The sequence below is a fragment of the Globicephala melas genome, chromosome 19 (assembly GCF_963455315.2).
Source record: "Globicephala melas chromosome 19, mGloMel1.2, whole genome shotgun sequence".
In the NCBI taxonomy this organism is placed as follows: Eukaryota; Metazoa; Chordata; class Mammalia; order Artiodactyla; family Delphinidae; genus Globicephala; species Globicephala melas.
In genome coordinates, this window is record NC_083332.1 from 44,036,391 (window position 1) to 44,064,324 (window position 27,934).

The window sequence follows — 27,934 nt, forward strand, 5'->3', positions numbered from 1 at the left end:
AACACTTCCATTCAACCAGTGTGCCAGGCCCTGTGCTAAGCTCAGAGGACACAACATCAGGCATGATCTCTACTTTCAGACAACTTACAGTTTAGTGGGAGAGAAAGCCATTAATCAAATTATCCTATGAATACAAGTAGAATTGCACTTGTGATAAATGCAATGAAGATGATATTAATGTTAATATGAAAGATATAGCAGGGACCTGATCTGGACTGGGGGGTCAGGGAAGGCATCCCAAGGGACTGGTGTTCTTGGGATTATATTTTCTGGGTCAGGCTGCTTGAGGAATGATCCCTTGTTATCTTAAGAGCCCATGGGGAAAGGATTGGCAAACCCAGCATTTTTCTAATGAAGCACACAAGTGCCAAGAACTGGGCACAGAAACTTACCTTTTAGTGACAGATTTAAGAAAACATTCAACATGGCAAAAATGGTGGGGCACTTTGTACAGTAAAATTTTTCTGAACCACTTCTAAATTGAGAAATAAAACATTAGAGTCCCTCCCTCTCCTTTAAGGAATTCATGGGAAAGCCACACGGATGAAATCTGAGGTGGAAGAAAATGAAAAGTCAAACAAAAGTAGAAAATAAGATCCTGATAAAACCATAATTCAAAAAGACACATGTACCCCAATGTTCATTGCAGCACTGTTTACAATAGCTAGGACCTGGAAACAACCTAAGTGTCCATCGACAGATGAATGGATAGAGAAGATGTGGTACATTGTATACAATGGAATATTACTCAGCCATAATAAAAAACAGAATACGGTCATTTGTAGAGACGTGGATGGACCTAGACTGTCATACAGTGTGAAGTAAGTCAGAGAGAAAACCAAATATTGTATATTAATGCATACATGTGGAATCTAGAAAAATGGTACAGATGAACCTATTTGCAGCGCAGGAACAGAGATGCATAAAGAACAGATGTGTGGACACAGTGGGGGAAGGAGAGGATGGGATGAATTGGGAGATTAGGTTTGACATAAGTACACTACCATGTGTAAACCAGATAGCTAGTGGGAACCTGTGGTATAGCACAGGGAGCTCAGCTAGGTACTCTGTGATGAGCTAGATGGGTGGGATGGGGGGGGTGGGGGTGGGAGGGAGGTCCAAGAAGGAGCTCCTTCCAGAGCTTTACATTACAGGAGGAAAGAATGGGTCATGCTTTTGAGGCATTAATTTAAATACAGTCCTCCAGGGACTTCCCTGGTGGCAAAGTGGTTAAGAATCTGCCTGCCAATGCAGGAGACACGGGTTTGAGCCCTGGTCCAGGAAGATCCCACATGTCACAGAGCAACTAAGCGTGTGCGCCACAACTACTGAGCCTGTGCTCTAGAGTCCAAGAGCCACAATTACTGACCCCGCGTGCCGCAACTACTGAAGCCCATGCACCTAGAGCCCGTGCTCCACAACAAGAGAAGCCACCACAATGAGAAGCCCGCGCAGTGCAACTAGAGAAAGCTCACGCGCAGCAACGAAGACCCAATGCGGCCATAAATAAATAAATTTATATTTATAAAGATATATGCATATATAGTCCTCCAACCTACAGAACAGTGTTTCACATTTGAGATGACTCAGAACGCTTAGTTCCATTTCTAAGCTACATTCAAGTCAGTGAACACTTACCTAACGAACATCCAGAAGAGATGCCTACCATTTATTTTTGATGTGAATTTAATTTAAACAAATCTGCTGTTCCATGTGGGACAACAGGAAAGCCTGGCTTTCCCTTGTAACGTGATGCCAGTGTCTTTCTTGGTCAGTACTCGGAGGCAGTCATATATCATGCTGGAAAGGCTGAATGATACCCTCATTTCACAGGGGCCCACACAGGTTGAGAGGGACAGAAATAGGGTCAGAAGTGGGGTCTGATGTCAAGGTCAGTTTGGTGCTCTACCTACAGCAGTTCATGTACTCACACCAAGTCATTTGGGAAAACTGGAGGAGTTCTCATGCCCTCTTCCATATAAGTTAAAATTAAGACAGAATTCTCACTTAAAAAAAAAAAAAAAGAAAGAAAGCACACAGGGAGTCAACTTCATGGTCACAACAGGCTCAGTGACTCCTTTGGGGCCTAAGTGGGCAGTGCCTGAGGGCAGGTCCAGCTGACAAGGGCTCTCCCAGCCCAACCAAATTGGCCCTGTGGTCATGTACCTGCAAGAACAGACCAAAGACCCTCATTCATACCCTCCTCCTTCCTGACAACAGAGATGTGGAGAGAAGGCTGATGGCCTTACTTCACTGAGGGCTGGGATACAAGACCCCAGAAGCCTCTGGTCATCCCTGTCCTTCCTGTTTATATTAAATGGCCCAAAGTCCAATGTTTTCCTGTACCAGGAAAACAGCAGGCTTGGGCCCAAAGAACTCCTCTTTCTTCTTACACAGCTCAGAAATGGCCTCTGTGAGGACCCTAAAGTTCAAGAAGGCGACCAGAGTCTCTAGCACTCTGCCTCTGCACACACCCGGCCTCACCAACCTGCATTCATGCCACAAGGAATGGTGAGAAGTCAAGTGACCATGGTAGCTTGATTCCCTTGAACCAGCCCTCTGTTAAAGTGTTGGCTGAAGTCTACTTCTAAACCCAATCTGGGAGCATTATCTGCCCTAAAAATCTAGGGCCAGTGAATAGCTCCAATGTCACACATCCTCAGAGGGAGGTCTCTGGAAAAAGACAAACCATCTATAATTTTTGGCCAAAACTTACATGCCCTAAATCAACAACCAGACAGACTGCTACTCCTGCTCACTTCAATGAACACTTATCCTCTCCAACCCACTGGGCTAGAGGTGACAGACACCCTCTTATCCTCAGACTACGGGAGAGACAAGCAGCAGAGCCTTGGACCCTCCACCATGGTAGTGGCCAGAAGGAGTGGCGGTCAGCCTCACGGCATATCAGTTCCTGGACCCACAGATCTCTGACTGCATCAGAGAGACACCTGGCTCCCATCACCTTACATAAAACAATTACTCTGTCAATTAATTATATGCTACCTGAATTGTTACTTAAGTCTTTTCTCATTTACCTTGCAATGTGTGTAACTTCTAGTCTCTTCAACTGGACTGTGAAATCTGAAAGCAGAGACAGCTCCAATCCAACACTGCTCTGAATGTCAAGAACGACATCAGGACAGTGCCTAGCACACAGGAGACATTTTTAAAAAAACTGCTGGATGAATGTTTACTGGTTTGTTTTCCTATTGAATTAGATTCTGATTCCTATATAAGACAAAGAGAATAATTTTTCTACAGTTGACAGGAAAGAGAAGCCCAACAGGAACTGCAGGAGAACGGCGCACCAAGCCATGCCCAGCCAGGGGCAGGAGGTGGCCGAGCAAACTATTTCCGGAGGGAGCAGAGATGTGAGCAGGCTGATCTGTGGATCCTGTCAGGGAAACCCAGCGCTGTCAGAGAGCCTTCCCACCCTCTGGCATACAAAATGGCAAAGCTTGGCGGGAAGCGTGTGTGCTCAATCTAGTCAAGGACTGACAAAATATGAGAAATGGCAGCCTTGATACACATCCTCTTCTCCTTTCTGTGGTGCTGCGGGCCACAGAAATGGAAGAACAAATGCATCAATCACAGCCAATTCCCCAGTGCCCAGGTCTTTGAACTCTGACTTCACAGAGGCAAACTTTACAATGCCTGAAATGTAATAATCTCTAACCCCTGTGACAGGCCAACTCGAAAGACATTTGCTTAATTTTTGCTCAGGGATTTACTTATTGGAGGTGGGGAACGCTGCATGTCTCCCAGCCACTGGAGCATTTCCTCTCCCAGCCATAAGGCCTCCCAACGTGCCCTCCCTCGGCACTGCTTCAGGGATGAGTGCTGTCCCAGACCCAGGCCCAAAAAGGACCACCCAGGCCCAGAGGAGAGCAGTGTCACTCAAGGACCACTGAGAGGGAGGCGCACTCTGCCCTTGCTATGGCCTGACTGTCCGTACCTAGAGCCTTCACAGATATCTGTCGGGTAAGCGGAGGGGGGATGTTGATGCACACCAGATCCACGTCTTGATGCAGCAAGACGTCATCGGTCCGGCTGGTGTAGAAGGTGATGTTCATCTCCTCGGCAAGCTGCTTCGCCTCCTCCTCAGTCTTCCCCCACAGGGCCTCCACCGTGAACCCTTCTGCCCGCAGCAGTGGGACCAGAACCCGGGCAGAGCTGCCAGTCCCAAACACGCCCACTCCGGGAAGCATCTTCATGCTGGCTTCTCTGTTCACCAACTCATCTCCTCACAAGAGTCTCCAGCATGAGTACGACCATCCCCCAGTCCTGGTCACACATGGCTCCTGGAACAGAAAGCAGGACACTGACTGTTAGTGGAGGGCACACTCAGCTGAGGCTACTTTCTGGGCTGATTCAGAAGCAGCAAGTTCTCTGCCACAAAAGACAAATGAAATATTGCTCCAAACTGAAACGCTGCAGAAGCTTCTCCCATGGAGACTTAAGGATATTAGCAATATCTATCTACTAGGAGGAGGAAGGATGAAAAATGAGTAAAGCTAGGTTCAAATTTCTGTTCTGTTACTTAATTTTCGGTGTGACTCTGGTCAAATCATTTAACCTCCAGGGCCTTAATTTGTACAAGTTCATGATTCTATGATATTATATTACAGAAGAAAAAGAAGAGTGTTATATTACAGTAAAAGATGAAAGAGAACTACTTAGGTGCTATACACGTTATAATTTAAAAGTTAAGGGTAGCAAGCATAGGAAAATGTTCACTAGAAACCAAAAATACCAAAAAAAATGTCAACTACCAAACTGGCAGCAGCAGCAGCAGCAATAACAAGGATATTTAGAATGAAATTTGTTTATTTTTGGCTGCATTGGATCTTCATTGCGGTGCGCGGGCTTCTCATTGTGGGGCTCGGTAGTTGTGGCACACAGGCTTAGTTGTTCCACGGCATGTGGGATCTTCCTGGACCAGGGATCAAACCCGTGTCCGCTGCATTGGCAGGCGGATTCTTAACCACTGCGCCACCAGGGAAGCCCAGAATGAAATTTTTAATATAAAAATATCCATGCTAACGTTGACTAAGATAGTGAAAAATTGGGAAATGAGACAGATGTTCAATAACAGTAGTGGGTTAGATTGATAACACTACAGAGCCACTGAAAATCATGAGTAGAAGGCCCTCGATGACCTGAAAGACATCACCATGTATTCACTGAAAAGACAGAAAACAGTATGTGAAGGATGATAACAATTTCGTTTAAAACAAAACCAGAAAAAGCACAAAAGGTGTATATATGTATGAGACTATAAAGGATATCTCTATCAATAACCATACTCCATACAGAGGACATAACAGAAGGACCTGAATTTAATAATTATTACTCACATTGATGGGACTGTGGATGATTTTTGTTTTCTGAACTTTGCTAAATTTTCTACAATGAATGTTTCTTACTTATTATGGAGTTCTTCCTTCTGATCACAAGGGTTTATAAAATGAAATAAAGAACGAGACCAAACAAAAGTCTGCTTGGAAACCACAGTGAGATTTAGGTGTGTGCAGGGTTCAGGTTTCTCCACACAGCACTCCCTCAGCTAAACCAGTGGTCCTCACACTAGCTGTGTATAGAGTCACTGGTGACCCCAGACCCACTGAATCAGACTGTAGGGATGAGGCTATGTCACCATCACTTTTTTTTTTGGTTCTTATTTTACTGTGGTAAAATACACATAAAATTTACTACCTTAACCATTTTTAAGTGTACAGCTCAGTGGTATTACGTACATTCATACCGTTGTGTAACCATCACCATCATCTACTTCCAAAACTCTTTTCACATTGCAAAACTGAAACTCTGTCCCCGTTAAACAATAACTTCTCATTTCAACCCCTCCCCCCAGCCCCTGGCAACCACCATGTCTCTATGAATCTGACTACTGTAGGTACCTTATATAAGTGGAATCCTATAGCATTTGTCCTTTTGTGACTGGCTTATTTCACTTAGCATGTCCTCAAGGTTCATCCATGGTGTAGCTTATGTCAGAATTTCCTCCCTTTTTGAGGTTGAATAATATTCCATTGTATGTATATACCACATTTTGCTTACGCATTCATCTGTACATGAACACCTGGATAGCTTCCACATCTTAGCTACTATGAATAATGCTGTTATGAACATGGGTGTACAAATACTTCTTCCAGACTCTGCTTCCAATTCTTTTGGGTATATACCCAGAGGTGGAATTGCTGGATCATATGGTAAATCTGTTTTTAATTTTATGAGGAACTGCCATACTGTTTTCCACAGGTCCTGTACCATTTTATTTAGTTACTTTATTTTTAATTAATTAACTTATTTATTTAGGCCAAGCCACGCAGCTTGTGGGATCTTAGTTCTGCGACCAGGGATTGAACCCGGGCCCATGGCAGTTGAAGTGCCAAGTCCTAACCACTAGACCGCCAGGGAACTCCCAAGGTCCTGTACCATTTTAAATAATAATTTTATAAACACCTTACAGTCCCTTAGTCTAACTTTTAAAAAAAGTCTATCTTTTAAAAAAATCTGACTACTTTCTGCAAATCACAATTTTTAAAAAGTTGTATCCAAATGTTGGATATCCAAATGCTGTTCTACTTTTATCCACGTAACATTGCTTTACTTGCATCTCCTCACAGATCAGTCAACCTATTTGTCAGTTTAATGGAGACATGGCATTCCTTTTGTAAATCCATAATAATTAACTACCTCCTTCCCCAACTGTGAGCACTAGCGACATAGACATCTCTTCCTTCCCCATCCATGCCATCCCCCCACCTTTCTGGTCATTTCTGAGCACTACTTTCAGGCTCCCCTGCTCTTATCCTCAGCTCCTTCAATGTTGAGCTTCTTGAGGTTCTGTCAGAGGTGTCCTCTTCTCTTCTTGCTCCACATATTTTTTCCTACTCATGTCCCAGGCTTTAATTAGTATACCAGTGACTTCCAAGTCTGCAGCACAAGCCCAGCTTTCTCTCCAGAGCCTCACACCCATATATTCTAAGCTCCACAAAACCCACACGACCAAACCTGAACAGAAGCAGTAAAGTAAGATGATGAGAACACACAAAGTGAAGGCATCCAGGACATCTGGGTTCAAATTCTGGCCTCACCACTTCCTAGCTGAATGCAATGTTTTTCATGGGAAAAGCAGGTCTAATGCTGTTTAGCTCCTGGGGTTTTTTGAAGATTAAATGAGGTCCGGTTGTAAGTGCCCAGTGAAGTATCTAGTATACAGTCAGCATTTAATAATTATCATAAACCTTTCCTCAAACATTTTCTTCCTGTATTCTCTGTCTCTTGGTATGTCACCATCATCAACTCAGTTCCTCAACTCAGAAAGCTGGCCAGCATCACAATCTCTTTATTCCCTTACCTGTACAGGTAACTCATCATCAAGTCTTGTTGATCCTCCCTCTTTATTATGTCTTAAATCTACCCCTTCTTTGATATCCCCTCTGCCATTGCCCTAGTCTAACCCCCAGCACCACTCACCTGGATGACTGCAACAACCTTCTACTTGATCTCTCTTGCTTCCATTCTTTCCTTCCTTCATCCATTCCTCATACTGCAGAGATCTTTCTAAAATGCAAACGGAATCACATCACTCCCTTCCTTTTTAAACACGTCAGTGACTTCCCATTGGACTCAGTATGAAGTCCAGATGCTTTAGTATGACTTACAAGGCCCTGCAAGATCCAGAAGTCTCAAGACAGGTCTAGCTTTGGGTAGGGTCACTTTCAAGGGTTATCTCCAAAAGAGATGAGTTTCAAAACACTTACCTAGATAACCTAGTAAGAAGAACGCCCTGTAAAATTACTAGCTATAAACCAGTTAAAAGTTGGGGAGACAGTTACTCAAGATGAAAACAATGGCTTCAGAGTAACAGATGATGAGTGTATTTTTTCTTTCTAGGAGAATTAAACAGTGGGGAATAGTTGTTTATTGAGCCCCTTTTAGATCATATTAACATATAAATTTGTACACGAATGTTCACAGGAGAATTAATCATAATAGCCAAAAAGTAGAAACAACTCAAATGTCCATCAACGGCTCAATCGGTAAACAAAATCTGGTATAGCCATACAAAGTAGTACTATTCAGCCACAACAAGTAATGAAGTACTGATACAAGCTACAACACAGATGAACCTTGAAAACATCATGCTAAGTGAAAGAAGCTAGTCACAGAAGGCCACATATGATTCCATTTATATAAAATGTTCAGAACAGGCAAATCCTTGGAGACAGAAGGTAAATTAGGGGATGGGGGAAAGGAAGGAATTCGGAGGTACAGTAAAGTAAGATGTTCTCACCATCTTACTTTATTGCTTCTGTTCAGGTTTGGTCATGTGGGTTTTGTGGAGCTTAGAATAGATGGGTGTGAAGCTCTGGAGAGAAAGCTGGGCTTGTGCTGCAGACTTGGAAGTCCCCGGTATACTAATTAACTTTATTCTTCTATATTTGGTTATTTAGTTGTTCCAGCCCCATTTGTTGAAGAGACTAGTCTTTCCCCCAGAATGACCTTGGCACCTTTACCGAAAATCAGTTGATCATAAATGTATGGGTTTATTTATGGACTCTCAATTTTATTCCATTGGTCTATACATCTGTCCTGAACTTATAGTAAGTTCTGAAATCAGTAAGTGTGAGTCTTCTAACTTTGTTCTTTTTAAATATTTTGGCTATTATGGGACCCTTGTATTTTCCTATAAATTTTAGGATCAGTTTGTCAATCTGGGATTTTGGTAGAGATTGCTTTGAATCTGTAGATCAGTTTGGGGACTGTTGTCACCTTAACAATATTAAGTTTTCTGATTCATGAACATGGGATGTCTAATTTCTTTCAACAATGTTTTGTAGTTTTTAGAGTATAAGTTAGTACTTTTATGTTAAATTTATTTCTAAGTATTTTATTTTATTTGATGCTATAGTAAATGGAATTGTTTTCTTAATTTCATTTTCAGATCCAGCTTCTCTTTTGCTTCTACCGTAGATACAACTGTACTGTGCGAAGTATGCATCTCTGTTACGGGTTGGTTTGCCTGTAGAGCCCACAGTACAGCATCCTACGGTACTGCTTGATCCTACCTGAAGGACACCTGTGCCTTTGTGAACCACGGACATAAGCATGACTTGAGCTGCCTCTAACTCCAGACCCCTGTCAGCTTCCTGCCTCCTCCTGTCTCTACTCTCTGGGCTGTGGAGCTTGGCTTGTTCCCTGCACTCTACCATTTCTACCATTGGGTTCTAGCTTACGTGGGATCTTAGTTCCCCAAACGGGGATCGAACCCGTGCTCCCTGCATTGGAAGCACAGAGTCTTAACCACTGGACTGCCAGGGAAGTCCCATCTTTCTTTCTGATGGTGAATAATGTCCGTGGCCTCTCAGCCACCTCTCTTTCCTCTTTGCTGATAATTCTCTTGCCCTTACAGGATTCCTTTCTAGTTAGAGAACAGGTCAGTCACATACTATCTTCTATAATTTTCATGTCCTGAACTCCCTTTAGCTTTTTTGGTCACTTCCTGCATTTACAGATTTTTGGGGGGTTACTTACAAGTCATGGATAGTCTGGGAGCTTGAGAGTGTAAAATTTGTAGCACTACACAGTAAGATCCTGCTTAAACTTTGTGGGTCATTCATTACAACAGCTCTAAGGGTCAGGTGAGTGAGACATAGCCACCATAAGCAAGGATGTCCGTGTCTTCTCTAAATTCCTGCCCAGGGCACACTTCTTCCTCTCTCACACCTCATTCCTTCATGCTCTAATTATATTTGGGTGTATATTTGCACTGGTGGCTTAAAACAACAGAACGGATTAGAAGAGATTTTAATAACCTCTGTTTCACTGACAGTGGCTCAAAGGGCAGCTTCATTAACATCCATAAATAAAGGGGCAAGAGCTGGCCTCTGAGGAAGCCAGATGGCATGAAGCTAGGCAAGCTTGACTAGGTATTTCCTGCTCCAGTAGACAGAACTGGTTTTCCTCATTTATTTCAGTGATTACCCTTTCTCACCCCAACATGTCCTATTGCTTGCCCCCAACATCCTTGTACATACCTTTCATGTGCCTCCAAAGATCTCCACAAACCCAGTCCTGCCTAGCTCACATGCATTCCAATCATCATATGCTGGTCAGGAATGGAGGGGGAAAAGTGCCTTGACAGGACTGACTATATATAGTTTGACAAGGCTATAGGTTATGAGGAAGGCAGCACAGAGGTTAGAAGCATGGAATCTGCAGCCAACCTTGCCTGGGCTCAGATCCTGGCTCCACCACTGACCAACTAGGTAACGTCAGGTAAGTTTCTTAATCATTCTGTGCCTCTGTTTCCTCATCTGTAAAATGGGGTTAACTGTATGTACTTCATAGAGGAGTTAAGGATTAAATGAGTTAATATTCATGAGCATTTAAAACAGGGCCTGGCCCATAGTAAGTCACTACATGGATCTTTTTTTTTTTTAAAGCTATGTATGACTGCCTTAGCTATCTCCTCTTCGAAAGCTGTGTAGGACTATGAAGATAATATTCTAAGCTAATATGCAGTGAGTGCAATAGGCCAGGCAGTGTTTAGTGTAATGTACAGTATATCCCTTCAAGTCCACGCAACCCTGTCTTATAGATGAGGAAAGCAGAAGCTTAGAGTGGCTAGGTAACTCTTCCAGCGTTCCACAGCTGGTTTTGTGTAACACACCTGCCACAACTAGTTGTGAAACCTGGAGCAGGTTACTGAGCTTCTCTGAGCCTCTGTAAAAACAGAGGCTTGTACGTGTGGAACAACTCTTCTCTCATCCTTAGCGATGAGTATGAGCCAGGAAAGTTCATTCTGCTCCCTGGCTTGGCGACTGCTTGCCTCAGCTCCACCATTCAAACCAATATGCTCTGTTCATACATCACACCTTCATTGAGGGCCCCAACAGGGAGACTGTAGCGGATAAAAAGATGAAAAGACACAGTCTTAACTTTGGGAGCAACAAGTCAGAAAGGGAGTAGGAGCCAGAGCTGGTGGCACAAGTGCTAATCTAAGGAGTTTGGACTTTGATTGGTGGGTGTGCTCGGTACTTTTGCTCTGTCCCACCTTCGCCACCTGATCCCCTCTCTACTCTGCTCTGTCCCCCACGAATCAGAAGGTCAGTCTCTAAGAACTATATCACGTGGGCTTTAGGCCCTCTGGCTTCCATCTGGGTCCAGCCAATCTCAGGAGGAGATCAGAGCACAGGAAGAAAGGTTACACTATTCATTCTCTGCCTCTCTCCCTACCAGTATGTGGCTCTGGCAGGAGCTGTGATCCTTGACCCAGGTCAGTGTCTACGGTGGACCCCTCTCCCATAGCCACAGATTTTGCTGGGGTCCTGTACCCCTCCCTTCCCCCACTGTGCCTGAGGTGGTAACAGTATCAGCTGTAGCCAGTCCCTCGGTGGGCCACCATCCCTTGTAGGTTTCCCTTACCGCACTCACCATCGTAAATAATCTCTCCATTAAAGGCTTTTCAATAGCCCTCTGAATGTGCGGGCTGTGTCCTGCCTGGACCCTAACTAACACAGTAAACAAAGCAAAGTACTGAATTTTCTTTTTTTTTAATTTGATGTAGGTGGAATAGAGTTCAGGAGACACTAGACACAGAGAACCAGTTAAGATATAACATAAGAGATAAGGAGGGTCTGATGGAGGGAATGAAGTGGAGCAGACAGCTATCAATAGGACCTGGGATTATGAGCGGAGAGGGAAAAGCCAAAAATGGCGCCAAACTATAGACCAACATCCCGCATGAACATAGGCACAAAATCCTCAACAAAGTATTAGCAAACTGAATCCAGCAATGTGTTAAAAGGACAATGCATGATGACCAAGAAAATGTAAGGCTGTTTCAATATTCTAAAATCAATTACTATAATTCAACATATCAAGTCATGAGATTATTCAATTGCATTAATTAGAAATGCAAATTAAAACTTATTTATTACAACTACACACCTATTGGAATGTGTGAAATTCAGAAAATCTGATATCAAAAACTGGCGAGGATATAAAGCAGCTGTTCATGGTTAGTGAAAATGAAAAATGGTACAGCCACTTTGGAAAACAGTGTGTCGTCTTTTAAGTTAAATATACACAGCATACAACCTAGCAATCCCACTTCCAGCTATTAACCAAGAGAAATGAAAACTTATGTTCACACAAAAACCCATATGTGAAGGCTTACTTTATAATGTCTGATGTTGGCTTTATTTGTAACTGCCAAAACTTGGAACCAACACAAATGTCCTTCAACTGGTGAGTGGATCAACAAATGGTAGTATATTACTGTAATGGAATACTACTCGGCAATAAAAAAGAACTACCAATACACGCCACGACATGGATGAACTAATACACGCCATGACATGGGTGAATTTCAAATGTATTATATGCTAGATGAAAGATGCTAGACTCCAAAGGCTCCATACTGCGTGATTCCATTTACATCATATAATAAAAAAGGCAAATTATAGGGGCAGAATAATAGATCAGTGGTTCCCAAGAATTGGGGTCAGGGGCCTGAGGAGACTACAAAATGCCACAAGGGAATTTTGGGGGTGGGGAATGGTGAAGGAACTGTTCTATATCTTGACTATGGTGGTGGTTATATGACTATATGCATTTGTCAAAACTCATAGAACTGTACACTAAAAATGGTCAATTTTACTGGTATGTAAATTATATTTTTTAAAAAATGTGACCCCCTAAAAATTGATATTGAAGTTCTAAGCCTGGGAAGTTGTAGTATCATTAAGAGAAACAGGGAAGCCATGAGGCCTGACGGTTGAGACACGTGCCAAACCTGGGATTTGTGGATTCTGTTCTTCCCAGACTGGCTAAATATCATCTAACCTTCTGTATGTCTAGCCCATGGAGCCACAGCTTCTGCAAAACCACAGGACGAGACCCACTCCCCATCACAGAGGTGGGCCAAATCCAATATGACACCTGTTTTTTGTTTTTTTAAAAATTTATTATTTATTTATTTATGGCTGCATCGGGTCTTAGTTGCAGTGTGTGGGCTCTCTAGTTGTGGCGTGCAGGCTCCAGGGTGTGTGGGCTCTGTAGTTGTGGCACTCGGGTTCCAGAGCGCGTGGGCTCTGTAGTTTGCAGCACATGGGCTCTAGTTGAGGCACGCAAGCTCAGTAGTTGTGCTGCGCGGGCTTAGTTGCCCCGCAGCATGTGCGATCTTACTTCTCTGACCAGGGATTGAACCTGCATCCCCTGCGTTGTAAGGCAGATTCTTTACTGCTGGACCACCAGGGAAGTCCGTTTTTGTAAAAAGTTTTACTGGAACACAGTTTCACCCATTCCTTTATCTACGTGCTACGACAGCAAAGTAGCTGCAACATAGACCATATGGCCCACAAAGCCTAAAATATTTACCATCTGGCCCTTTACAGAAAAGGGGTGCTGATCCCTGCCCTATCCCAGGGGTTATAAGGCCAGGAGCTCCAAGTGACAGCGTATAGTCATGAAGGTAGCCAGGATTATGATAAAAAGAACACCCTACCTCACTGTGTGGGTGAAGAGTCACAGATTCTGGGAACTCTGGCGTTAGTGCATAACTTCAGAGAGGTCACTCATTCATTAGGCAGCTTAAGTAGGGGTCAGACCCTGGGCAGAAGGTGCCTATGAATCCTTTTCTACCAACAATTTGTTTATAATGTTGGGGGTTTCAGCGTGCTGAGCTAAAACCTATATTTTCCAGCCTCCCTTGCAAAGAGGTGTGTCTAGGAAGACAAATAATACAAGGTACAGTTTGGTAGAGTTTCTGGAAACGTTCTTTTAAGATAGGGCGGGACTTCCCTGGTGGTCCAGTGGTTAAAACTCCACACTCCAATGCAGGGGGTCCAGGTTTGATCCCTGGTCAGGGAACTAGATCCCGCACGTTGCAACTAAGAACCCACACGCCGCAACTAAAAAAAGAGCCTGGGGGACTTCCCTGGTGGCGCAGTGGTTAAGAACCTGCCTGCCAATGCAGGGGACACGGGTTTGAGCCCTGGTCCAGGAAGATCCCACATGCCGCAGAGCAACTAAGTCCGTGCGTCACAACTACTGAGCCTGCGCTCTAGAGCCCATGAGCCACAACTACTGAGCTCGTGTACCACAACTACTGAAGCCCACATGCCTAGAGCCCGTGCTCCGCAACAAGAGAAGCCACCACGGTAAGAAGCCCATGCACCGCAACAAAGAGTAGCCCCCGCTCGCCACAACTAGAGGAAGCCCGCACGCAGCCACAAAGACCCAACGCAGTCAAAAATAAAATAAAATAAATAAATTTATAAAAATAAATAAATAAAAAAAGAGCCTGCATGCCGCAAAAAAGATCCCGCGTGCCGCAACTAAGACCTGGCACAGCCAAAATAAATAAATTAAAAAGACAGCAATCTCAGTTGTCGGGCATATTCCCCCCCCCACCTCCCCCTTCATTCTGCCTGAAATGCAGATTCTATGGCTCGAGTTGCCACATACATCTGACCACCAGGAGGCAATCTGAGGATGGAACACAATTTCCTGCAGATACTGGCACTGAGATGGTGAATCAGATGTCATCCATGCCCTTAAGGAACTCCATTTCATCAACAAGACAGGCAGGTAAACACATTTGTTATATGGTATGATAGAGCAACAGGAACCTGTGTGTGGCACAGAGAAGAGCACCATTAACTACATGGGCCCCAGGTGGTGTGCAAGCAGAAAAGGCTTCCTGGAGATGATGTAACAGGTCCGAGTTGGTCAGAAAGGCTGGTCATAGAGCTTCTCCAACACATCCAATGGGAAGGCCCTCCTTTTACTGGTGGTCCGCTTCTGTTCTTCTGGGGCCACTTTAGCCAGAAAGTTCCACTTCAGATTGACATGAAGTCTACCCTCATTTAACTTCCATCCCATTGGTCTTACTTCTACACTGTGGAACAACCTGTGATGTTCCTAATGAAACTCTCATGTTTCCTCTATGTTTCTTAGGTTGTTTGCAGATGGCCACAATAATTCCCTTCCTTGGTTTCATGCCTTGGGTAGTCAATCACTTCGCACAGTGACTCTGTACTTAGCCATGTCACTTGCTCTGGCCAATGGGACATTAACAACATGACACAAGAGGTTTGAAAAGTACTTTTGCATTAAGGCTTGCTCTGTTGCAACTCCTGGGATCTCTGGAGGCATCACCATGTGAACGAGCCCAGGCCATCCTAATGGATCATAAGAAACATGTGACCAAGTCATTCCCTCTGCTCCAGCTGACAGTGAGTCAACTGCCAGTTGACTGAGATCATTTCAGGCTATCCAGTTCTAGCTGAGCTTACCTGGACAAGAACCACCACCCAGGTCACCCTAAGAACCATGAGAAATAATCAATGTTTGTCTTAAGGTACTGAATTTTGAGGTTGTTTGTTATACCACAAAAGCTAACTGATACACTCCTTTACAGACCGAACTCCCTTAATTCCCTCAGACCTTCCTCACATTCTCTATCCTGCTGGCTAAGGCTGCTCTGTTTGTCCATTGTCTAGATTGTCAATATGCCCCTGAAATGCAGCCCCAGAACTGAACACCATATCCTGAGCATATTCTGGCCTTCTTCCCTGTATATTACACTCCTGTTGCTTCCATTCATTTTAGAATTTAGACAGCCATGTTATCCTGACACATGGTAGGATTTTGCACATGTCCTAATATTCTGTACTTGTATAGTTAGGTTTTCAAAAATTTTAATTGTGGTAAAATACACATAACATCAAATTTACCATCTTAACCATTTAAGAATGTACAGTTCAGTGGCATTCAGTACATTCACATTATTGTGCACACTCACCACCACCCATCCATAGAACTCTTTTCACCCTGCAGAACTAAAACTCTATATCCATTAAACGATAACTCCCCATTCCCCCTCCCCCCAGCCCCTGGTAACTACCGTTCTACTTTCTGTCTATATGGGTCTGACTACCCTAGGTACCTCATATAAGTGTAACCACATTACACTTGTGCTTTTGTGACTGGCTTATTTCACTTAGCACAACGTCCTCAAGGCTCACCCATGTTGTAGCATGTGTCAGAATTTCCTTCCTTTTAAGGCTGGATAATATTCCACTGCATGCACATACCACATTTTCTTTATTCATTCATCTGTCAGTAGACACTTGGGTAGCTTCCACATTTTAGCTACTGTGAACAATGCTGCTATGAACATGGGTGTACAAATGACAGGTTTTTATTTTTAAATAAATAAATTTATTTATTTATTTATTTATGGCCGCGCTGGGTCTTCGTTGCTGTGCATGACCTTTCTTTTTAGTTGCAGCGAGCAGGGGCTACTCTTCATTGCAGTGTGCAGGCCTCTAATTGCGGTGGCTTCTCTTGTTGCGGAGCATGGGCTCTAGGCGCATGGGTTTCAGCAGCTGTGGCACGCAGGCTCAGTAGTTGTGGTAGATGGGCTTAGTTGCTCCGCGGCACATGGGATCTTCCTGGACCAAGGGCTTGAACCCTGCATTGGCAGGCAGATTCTTAACTACTGCGCCACCAGGGAAGCCCTCAGGGTTTTTTTTCAATGTCATTACTTGTTCTGGAATTTTGTCTTCCTGATGCTATTAGAATCATCAAGCTATTCAGAAGCTTACAGATGGATGGAGCCGGGGTAGTTCCATCCAAGCTATTAAAAAATCTATAATACTTTGCCTTGTAACATATATTTTTAAGTTACAAATTATGCTTTCTATTTTTCACTGCCAGGCTTCAAAAGTCATTAGGGATTTCTACAGACCAACTTATTGCCTTGTAATAGTATATTTACCCTACAAGCCACACAAATGCAGTCAATTGATTTTCAGCCAAAGTATTAAATCAATTCAATGGGGAAAGAAAACTCTTTTTAAAAAATGGTGTTGTTGGGCTTCCCTGGTGGCGCAGTGGTTGAGAGTCCGCCTGCCGATGCAGGGGACACGGGTTCGTGCCCCGGTCCGGGAAGATCCCACATGCCGCGGAGCGGCTGGGCCCGTGAGCCATGGCCGCTGAGCCTGCGCGTCCAGAGCCTGTGCTCCGCAACCGGAGAGGCCACAACAGTGAGAGGCCCGCGTACCACAAAAAAAAAAAAAAAAAGGTGTTGTGGGCTTCCCTGGTGGCGCAGTGGTTAATAATCCGTCTGCCAATGCAGGGGACATGGGTTCGAGCCCTGGTCAGGAAAGATCCCACATGCCGCGAAGCAACTAAGCCTGTGAGCCACAACTACTGAGCCTGCGCTCTGGAGCCTGCGAGCCACAACTACTGAAGCCTATGCGCCTAGAGTCCGTGCTCCGCAACAAGAGACACCACTGCAATGAGAAGCCTGCACACCACCAACAAAGAGTAGCCCCCGCTCACCGCAACTAAATAAAGCCCACGCGCAGCAATGAAGACTCAACACAGCCAAAAATAAATAAATAAATTAATTTTTTAAAAATGGTGTTGGAACAATTAGATTTCCATATGGCAAACAAAAAACCTGACCCTTCATTTCTCACTGTGTACACAAAATCAATTCAAAATGAATCAAAGACCTAAATGTAAAAGCCAGAACCATAAAGCTTCTAGAAAAACGTATCAGAGAACATTTTCAAGGCCATGGAATAGGTAAAGATTTCTTGGACAGGACACAAAAAGGATTAACCCATTGATAAACTGGATTTCAAAAATTTAAAGAATTTCTGCTCATTAAAAGACTCCACTAAAAAAATAAAGAGGTAAGCCACAGATTAGCAAAAAATATTTGCCAAACACATACGTAACAAAGGACTTGTATGCAGAAGAAATCCTACAAATCAATGATGAAAAAATGAACAACTTGATTTTTTTTAAATGTCAAAGGACTTTGATTGCTTCACACAAAAGATACAGGAAAAGTCAATAAGCACATGAAAAGGTACTCGGTATCATTAGTTATCAGGCATATGCAAACTAAAACCACTGCTGAGATACTCAAAATACTTGCTAGAATGGCAAAGAAAAAAAAAACTGACAATTCCAAAGTTTGGAGAGGATATGGAGCAAATACAACTCTCATACATTGTTGGTGGCAGTGTAAAATAGTACAGTCTCTTTGGAAAACTGACGTTTTCTTCTAAAGTTAAACATATATCAACTCAATGACACAGCAACTCCACTCGTAGATATTTACCCAAGAAAATGAAAACATACGTCCACAAAAAACGTTCTCAGCAGTCCTAATTCATCTTAGCCCCACATTGGTAATAAACCCAAATGTTTATGAATGAGATTAGATAAACAAATTATGGTATAGGCATACAATGGAATACAGAAAAGCAGTAAAAATGAATGAACTACTAATATATGCAACAACATGTGTGAATCTTAAAAATATTATGTTGAGTGAAAGATGTTAGGCACATACACCAAAAAACCCCCCATACTGTAGGATTCCATTTATTTGAGGTACAGGAACAGGCAAACCTTACTTATTAATGACAGTAGTCAGAAGTGGTAGCGTGGTGGTTGGCAGGTTGGGGTGTGGAGGAGAGAGGTGTGGAACCGACCAGAAAGGGGCACCAGGAAACAAATGATGGTGGAAATACTCTATATCTTGTGTTGCATTGTGGTTACATGGGGATATATTTGTCACAACTCATCAAACTGAATACTTGGCATCTGTTCATTTAATTGTATGTAAATTATACCTCAATTTTTAACCACCATAAGTGGTGTCTAAGGGTATAGAACAACCTACTTGCACCCTGCGGATTTCATCTATAATCAAATTAAATGGACATGTGTGAATTAAAAGTCTCTTTCCTTTAAAACAAAACAAAAACCGTGTAAGAATACTTTTGGTACCAATACAGTTGGCCCTCTGTATCTAAGCATCCTCAGATTCAACCAACCATTGATCTATTAAAAAAAAAAAAGAAAATACCAAAATGTTCCAAAACATAAAACTAGAATTTGCTGCACACCAGTGACTATTTACATAGTTTTACATTGTATTAACAACTATTTACATAGCATTTACATTGTATTAGGTATTTTAAGTAATCTAGAGATGATATAAAGCATATGAGAGGATGTATGTTATATGCCATTTTATATAAGGGGCTTGAGCATGCGCGTATTAGGTATCCATAGGGGTCCTGGAACCACACCCCCACCCGTGCGCGCGCGCACACACGCACACACACGCGCGCGCACACACACACACACACACACAGAGGTACTGAGGGATGACTGTATGGAGAAAATGGCTGAAGCCAAGCTAAGGCCAATGATCTACTAAGTCTCGGCACTTGCTGAGGATCTGAAGAGGGCACTTTTCCCTAGCCAACATCACACTGGATGAGCTGCTGAGCTGTGGGTGTTAGGCAAGTCCTCACCACTCACGAACAACTCATACTAAGGAAGTGAGGGTTCAGAAAGGAGTTCTTTTCCGGTATCGCCGTAGGCAGGTGAAGTTAATGATGGCTATAAGTGAGAAATAATGTGTAACAGTTTGTGGTTGTAGCTGTACAGGTTGGGCAATAAGGTTAGCACACCACAAGGGTGGCTAGCTCAGCTCCCACCCCCCCCCACACCCCATAACCAGCCCACAGCTGGAACTCCCCAGCAGCAGCAGGCTTTGAGAGCTGTGCACCCTTAGGGCATCCCTCCTCAGACTTTGCCGCAGGCCTCTGGCCCCTCAGACACATTCCAAGGGGCCAGTACCAAGGGGCTTGTTTGGGAATTAGATTTTTCTGAGCATGAATTTTTTCAGTAATTGTATCTTAATATAAAATACGCTAAAATAAAGCATTGTGGCCAGTGATGAGGCCAGGACCCTAGTTATTGAGTTGGGCCCTCAATCAATCTTCCTATCTTTCTTCCTTCCTTTCCTTTCCTTCCCTTCCCTTCCCTTCCCTTCCCTTCCCTTCCCTTCCCTTCCTTCCTTCCTCCCTCCCTCCCTTCCTATTTATGTATTTATTTATTTATTTATCGTGCCATGTCGCTTGCAGGATCTTAGTTCTCCAACCAGGGATTGAACCCGTGCCCTCCGTGTTGAAAGCACAGAGTCCTAACCACTGGACAGCCAGGGAATTCCCCAAACTATTTTTTTTTAATTTATTTATTTTTATTTTTGGCTGCGTTGGGTCTTTGTTGCTACGCACGGGCTTTCTCTAGTTGTAGTGAGCAGGGGTTACTCTTGGTTGCAGCGCATGGGCTTCTCATTGTGGTGGCTTCTCTTGTTGCGGAGCACGGGCTCTAGGCGCGCGGGCTTCAGTAGTTGCGGCACGCAGGCTCAGTAGTTGTGGTTCGTGGGCTCTAGAGCGCAGGCTCAGTAGTTGTGGCACACGGGCTTAGCTGCTCCGCGGCATGTGGGATCTTCCCAGACCAGGGCTCGAACCCATGTCTCCTGCATTGGTAGGCGGATTCTGAACCACTAAGACACTAGGGAAGTCCCCCAATTTATTTTTAAAACAGATTGTGACATTAGCTGTGTTTCGTCCTACCTCTCTGGCCATTTCTCTGCTAGTTTCTCCTGATAACGACTGTGGTAACCATTGCTCCTGGCTCATGACTGATGATCCTATTCAGTCTCATGGCTTTAAATACTATCTATTCTCTGACAACTCCGAAAGTTATCAGCCAGGTCCTCTTCCTTGAGCTCCAGGCTAGTATAAACAACCGCCCATCTGATGTACATTTCGACTTCGTGTCCAGAACTAAACTCCTGATGTTTCTCCCCACCAAACTCTCTCTTCCCACAATGGCTTCATCTCAGGAACTGATAACACAAATTTTCCAACTGTTCAAATCAAAACCTTGGAGTAGTCTTTGATCCTTCTTCTCTCACACTTCTCACCTGATCCATAAAAACAAGTTTTGCTGGCTCTCTACCTTCAAAATGCATCCTGTATCCAAGCACTTCCTACTACTCTATTGCCACCACCTTAGTTCAAGTCACTATCACCTCTCTCCAGTGTTACTATGACAGCCCACCTGGTCTCCCAGATTCTACCCTGCCCCTTCCCATGCTCCCCAATCTATTGTCAACAAAGCACTGTGAGTGACGCAATTAAAATGTAAGTCAGATCAAGCCACTCCCCTGCCCGAAGGCGCCACAAGCTTCCCATCTCTCTTATAATAAAAGCCAAGGTTCTTCCCCTGACCTACAAAAGGCCCTATGTGATCTGTCTGCACCCTATCCTCTTTCTGACCTTATACCCAATTTCTCTTCCCCTTGCTCACTCTGCTCCAGCCACAGTGGTTCACTGCTGTATGTATCTCAAACATACCAGGTATGTCTCTGTCTCAGGGCCTTTGCGCTGGCTGTTCCCTCTACTGTACAGATGATATCAATTTGGCTTACTCATTCCCTCACTTCCTTCAGGTCTCTACTCAAATGCTGTCTTATCAGAAACAGGTTTATCTTCCCATTGTTGGTCTCATCCTACCACCCCTGCTAGAAAGCATGCTCCTTGAGGAAAGGGAATTTTTTGTCAGTTTTGTTCACTGCTGTACCCCCAAGTTCCTAGAACAAGGCCTGATATGTAGTGGGTGCTCAGTAAATATTTGTTGAAAAAAATGAAAGATATCAGACCTTGCTTCTGCGTAGTTAATCAATAAACAAAAACGTATATACTGAACTCATCAAAACTGTAGATAATTCTGTATGATCTTGGGATATGTTCACAAATGTAATAAAGAGAGTACTTACATTGTTAATTAAATAGTCTGGGGCAGAATCTGGTTTAATGGTTTAGGAAAGAAAGCATCATATAACAGAATAGCTCTGTCTGCCAATTGGGATTAGGAAAATGAGCTGATGCTCTCAGTCTTAAGCTACAACTTGACCTGTCAAGAGGGGCCCTCACCCAGAACTGTCTCTCCAACTACCACCACTCCTCTACATGACATGACTCAAGCTTATCAGTTAGCTCAGACCCCTTGTAGTCAAGTTTCCTCTCTCTAACAGAGAAGCACACTGTAAATCAAGCCTTGGGACTTCCCCGGTGGCGCGCAGTGGTTAAGAATCCACCTGTCGGGCTTCCCTGGTGGCGCAGTGGTTGAGAGTCCGCCTGCCGATGCAGGGGACACGGGTTCGTGCCCCGGTCCGGGAAGATCCCACATGCCGTGGAGCAACTAAGTCCGTGAGCCACAACTACCGAAGCCCGCACGCCTAGAGCCCATGCTCTGAAACAAGAGAAGCCACCGCAATGAGAAGCCCGCGCACCGCAACGAAGAGTAGCCCCCATTTGCCGCAACTAGAGAAAGCCCGTGTGCAGCAACAAAGACCCAATGCAGCCATAAATAAATACATAAATAAATAAGTAAGTAAATAAATAATCAATCGAGGCTTGCAGGACCACAGTGATCCAGCACTTAGGGGCTATGTTCAGTCAAATGCCAACAGACAATCCTGAAGAGAAAGTAAGTGATAGTGGACTCCAACAAGTGATAGTGATTCAAACCTAACCGGTTCCTAAGGAACCACTCTGGCTGCAGTGAAGCCTTCCTGCCCCCACAGCCAGTCCATCCCTACAACCCATCAATTGGACATCTTAATGCCCCTTGAATTCATCCACTGCTCTGGTTCCCTGAACAGACATCGAGTGAGTCTCGATGGAAATGGACCTGACCATTTTCTTCCCCAGCCTCTAAGTGACCCTAAGATAAAGCCCAAATTCCTTCACAGGCTCTCCCCAGTGTGGGTTGGGCCTTTTCCCATCTCTCCACCTTACCACTTTCTCCTTTACACTGCACTCAGCATGCTAGCAACTACCAAATCTAACTCTTTCAGTCCTGCTCTGAGATTCTGGTCCAAACTGTTTGCTCTGCCTGAAAGAATCTTTTCTTTTTCTTATTTCCTCAGGATAACTCCTTCTCAGATCTGTTAGGGCTCCAGTTAAATACCACTTCTTCAGAAAAGCTGTGCCTGAGCTTTGGCTTTCACAGTGCCCGTCACACTTCACTGGGATCTGTCATGATGTCAAGACGTTGCCCATCTCACACTTTGCTGTCACCAGGACAGAGCAGTGTCTGAAGTTGAGTAGGTGCTGCTGCGTAATGATTGAGGAATGAGCATATGAATGAATAAGTACGAGAACAGATGAATCAAGAAGTCAGGTCAAAGCCTTTGTGGTAGCTGCACTGACTAGAAGGCAACAGTTTTTCCTGCTCAAGTTCTTCTTTTCCTTCCTATTTTATTTTTTTTTTTAAGATTTAATTCTATTTATTTTTGGCTGTGTTGGGTCTTTGTTGCTACGTGCCGGCTTTCTCTAGTTGTGGCGAGCTGGGGCTACTCTTTGTTGCGGTGCTCAGGCTTCTCCTTGCAGTGGCTTCTCTTGTTGAGGAGCACGGGCTCTAGAAGCACTGGCCTCAGTAGTTGCAGCACACGGGCTCAGTAGTTGTGGCACGCAGGCTTAGTTGCTCCACGGAATGTGGGATCTTCCCAGACCAGGAATCGAACCCGTGTCCCCTGCATTGGCAGGCAAATTCTTATCCACTGTGCCACCAGGGAAGTCCCTCCTTCCTACTGTAAATAAAATATGTTCTAAAATCTTTAAGAATATAAGCTTCTTTGTTGTTTTTTTTTTTTGGCCACACCACAGGGCTTGCAGGATCTTAGTTCCCTGCCCAGGGATTGAACCCAAGCCCCGGCAGTGAAAGCGCCGAGTCCTAACCACTGGACCACCAGCGAATTCCCTGAATATAAGCTTCTCTGAATGATGCTCCAGAACTGATACGTGGAACATTACCATAGGAGGGGGGTGCCATGACGTAACATCCAGTTGCAAAGGGATCTATAACATAAGAGCATAATTCTTGAGCATGGTAAAGGAGATAAAATTAAAACGTAAAGGTCAATTTTAAGCTCAATCCTCCTTTTGCAAAACCCAGGAAACTGGTAGGGAAATAAGTAGCCTTCCATGTGGCCTTCACCATCAGTCATGTACCAAGAACTAATTAGAAAGGTATGTCCAACTGTCCCCCAGCCCTCCTTTGGGTCTCCCAACACCTGGAATCGAGACACTGTGGTAGACAGGCTGCCACTGGGTGGATAGCAGTGCTGGACCCAAGAGGGAAGACAACCACACCTCATCACCCGAGCCTGAGCAGGAACCAGGGGAAGTATGCAGCTTGAGTTCTGAACTGCATGTTCACAGCAGAGGGACTACCTGCAGTTCAGTTAGAGCTCCCCATGAACCAGCTTGTACTTATAATCTGAAAGGGTAACACTGCTTTCTGAAGGATTGCTTTCAGATAAATGTGAAAGTGTTTCTTTACCTACATGTATGTTTCCATTGAAAAATAAAAGCCAAACAAAACAAACAGGCATTGAGTTTTACGCATGAGTTATGACAAATACTTTGGTCCCTGGGTTTCAACGATCCAAAGGCTCTGTGGCAAGGTTTAGTTTTTCTATGATTTGTTTATTTTAAGTGTCTTACACTGACTCAATGACACAGAGATCGCTGCCTTCTCACTGACAGCAAAAACACAAACAGGACCAAGGAAAGAAATGCTATTCCCCCATTTCTACAAGCTGACACGGAGGTAAACTGTTAGGCAGCCACCAGAGAGCAGGAGAGCATACCCAGCCCTAGCCAAAGATGCCAGTTCCTCATCTCTGCACTACCCTCCACACAGTGTCCTAGGAGGGACACTAATGAAAGGCCTAATGACCTGCCTAATGAGGTGTAACTACACAATGTACAAAAGGGTCAGCTAAATTGGGTCATAAAGGAGAAGTAAATTTAACACCCACAGAGGTATCTGGATAATTATTAGATCTGAAAGTTAGTTTCAGCTGATGATTACAGTAAGAAAAAGTACTTATCTACCAGCTGTATTAATTCCTTATTGCTTTTGAAAGTCTGGCAGTAGCAAGATTATTTTTTCAAAGATTGCCTTAACAATGAGTTCTAGACTGACATCAACCTGAAAATTCCATCCTCAGCCCTACTCTCTCACAGAGCAATTTTATCTAATCCTTCAACTTCACTCTGACCTCCACGCAAACGTCCTTAACTGGCTCTATACTTCTAAGTGTCTACTGGAAATTCCACCCGAGAGACCTACCAGCTTCTCCCAACCCAAAATCATCTTTCCTCTCCTTCTCCTGTGCTCCCTCACTCCACTTAATGGTACAATATCCAGTCACCAGAGTTCTTTCCTCATTCGTTCCCTAATATTTGTAAGGGCAACAATGAGTCAGGCATTATGCCAGAAGGTGGGGCACAGAGCAGTGATCCAGACAGGTCAGGTTCCTGGAGCTTAGTTTCCATTTCTTGCTACAACCACTGTTGAATACCAAGGAATAATTTGACAGAGGAACACAATGAGTGGCAGGCATGTGACAAAGACTCTGCCTTTGCTGAGGTAAAGCACACTTGGCTGTGATGCATGTGAGGTAGCCAACCCTAGAGTGAGGTATATTACATACTTTGGTTTTACCTGTAATCCCAAGAAAAGGATGAGTTTTTAATTATAATAATAAAACATTTTTCAATGTGCAAACCTAATTTACTAAGGTTTCCTTTGTGTTTTCCACACTCTATATGGATACAAGCATCCTGTCACTGTGAAAATGGCTATTTCTATGGCAGCAAGAGACCCTTTAGAGAATTACCTGTCTGCCTTCCTTCAGATTTTGGATGTAGGATGTTCTTAGGGCACCCCAGAACACAACAACCCTGACCGGTGTTCTCTAACTCTGTTATATGGCCTCTGGTCACCAGGAAGGTTGAGTAGTTCTCCAGTGACTGGACATGCCTGGTGCCCTTCACAAACATCTCGACTTGTATGCGGAAAACTGCTTACCAACTAGGCCATGATCATGCTCAGCTGTGTTAAACCTGAGATGTAAAATAATCTAATCTCAGGACAGTCTTTGCCATAACACCCCCTTTTTCCTGTTTTCCTTTTGGTTAATGTGTAATGAAGGAGGCCGGTTATAAAATACAGGGTGTATATGGGATATGCCCACCTGAAAATAGCCATTCATTTTAGTATTTTAGAATTTTCTGAGTATTGTTTAAATGATGCTCAATGTCTTACCTTGCTATTGAGACTCTAAGCTCTTTCAGGACCAAGACTGTATTAAGGAGATAACAGCTCCCTGAAACTTAACACTTCAAGGTATTTGGTAACACTCCTATAATAATTTGGAAATTACTTGAAGGCATTTAAATGTTCTTTGGACAACAATCTTAGCATATCAGGAATATTAAGCAGTGAAGGAAGGAGAAACAAAGACAAAAATTTTAAAAGAATAACTACTACGATCAGGAGCAAGCCTTCGGTCTGGGGAACCAAAACAGCCGTTTAAGCACAATGATTTAGCTTCGAAAATAAGATCAGATAAGAAATACTATGTTCAATCATTTCCCCCATTGCTTCAAAAAGCAAGCTATGTCCCCTTAGCACCTGGCACAGGAATATGAGTGCAAAAGGCTGAAAAGTAACAGGAAGTACAGCTGATCTCTCTACCATCCCCCATTTCCCTGACAATGAGAGGATGCCTGGATGACAAATACACATCTCACAGGCTCCCAGAGCCACCCCCAGAGAGGGCCCTCTGAGATGATAACCATTTCCTAGCAGGAACCATCACCAAGCTACAGAAACCATTAACCACGTGGAACATCCTAAAATGTGCTTTGAGATGCTATAATACAAAACCATCCATCAACAAGCACCAAAAGAGACCCTAAGAGTCAAAACTATTCATCAACGAGCACCAAAAGAAATAGCAGTCTTAGAAAGCAGCATAAGATCTGTACAGTCACCTCTCAAATACGTACATGTAAATTCATTATCCTAGGTAACGGCACTACTGTTTGGTTCATGACACCTGAGTTAATTAGGAAACATCAGTGCTGCCCCGTCCCTGCCACCGTTCTCCCTCCACCACTTTTAATACAGTCAGAGAGCAAGAAGGGGTGAAGGCTCGCAGAGAGAAAACAAGTTCAGTATCATTCTTTACACAAGCAAGAAACTTTCAGGAGGGGTTTGTTGGTTTGTTTGTTTTAATATTTACTCATTACAGAAAATTACTACGTGTTCTTTTTATGTTCCTTTTTGCTGTTTTTACATCTGTTTGATGTACTTGTAATCCAACTGTATTCACAACTTTGTATTCTGATTTTTTTTCACTTACTATTTTGACATGCATTTTTCATGTCGTCACAGACAGTTTTTAAGGGTTATGTGGTATTTTACTGACTACATGAACCAGCTTTTCCTTTCTCTAGTGTTAGGCACCTATGTCATTTTCCAATTTTCTGTTATAACCATTATACAGGTTAAGAAATTATGGCCCAGAAATTACATGATTTGCCTAACGTTATCATTCTAAGCAAAATATAATCGTGAAAGTAAATAATAAAGATTTTGAGGTTGTAAAGTGATATGGTAAATCTCAAAGCCAAGTAGAAGCGTTTCCGGTTGTATTTTGGGATTATCTATTCTCATGAGAAATTGAGAGCTGACAGTTTGAGAGGAGCAGAGTTATCCCAGGCCAGAAAGGAAGACTGTGCTCAGTACTTAGTTCCCATTCCTTAAAGCCTTCGTTCCTAATCTTTCATAGTAGAAGACAGATAGGAACCATTACAGAAGCAGCTTCTGGGAATGGCTCAGAGAGGTGGTGGGGAGACTGAGATATCCCCACAGCAATTCCTGGCAATCCTGGGTCCCAAAGAGTGTGGCATTTTGTCACTGGCAACCTTGAAAACCGACAGTACTTAGGACAAAGGCACTACTTGCAATTCCCCTTCTAAGAGCAGGAACTAAAGAACACGTGTTAAGGGTAGGGTTTGAGTGTATTTAAGTAATGCAGGAACATTCACCTCTTCCTTCTTAATGTTTAATCCTATTTTCTAAGTGTTCATTCCCATCATCACGAAAAAGAAATATTTACTCCATTTCTCATTTCCTTTGTCTGGGT

At 43.6% G+C, this 27,934-nt stretch overlaps 1 protein-coding gene across 4 annotated transcripts in view; it reads right to left on the bottom strand.

The window, feature by feature from the left end:
• GFOD2 (Gfo/Idh/MocA-like oxidoreductase domain containing 2) overlaps positions 1–27,934 on the bottom strand; it is a 43,806-nt gene that overhangs the window by 12,478 nt on the left and 3,394 nt on the right. For 2 of the 4 annotated variants that reach the window (XM_060289834.1, XM_030863626.3), the window contains exon 2: positions 3,959–4,304. In XM_060289834.1, the coding sequence (XP_060145817.1) occupies positions 3,959–4,217 (259 nt within the window). In that variant the 5' untranslated portion in view covers positions 4,218–4,304. Of the gene's footprint in view, positions 1–3,958; positions 4,305–7,503; positions 7,591–27,934 lie in introns of those variants that run through there. The other 2 variants (XM_060289835.1, XM_060289838.1) reach the window with 2 other exon arrangements.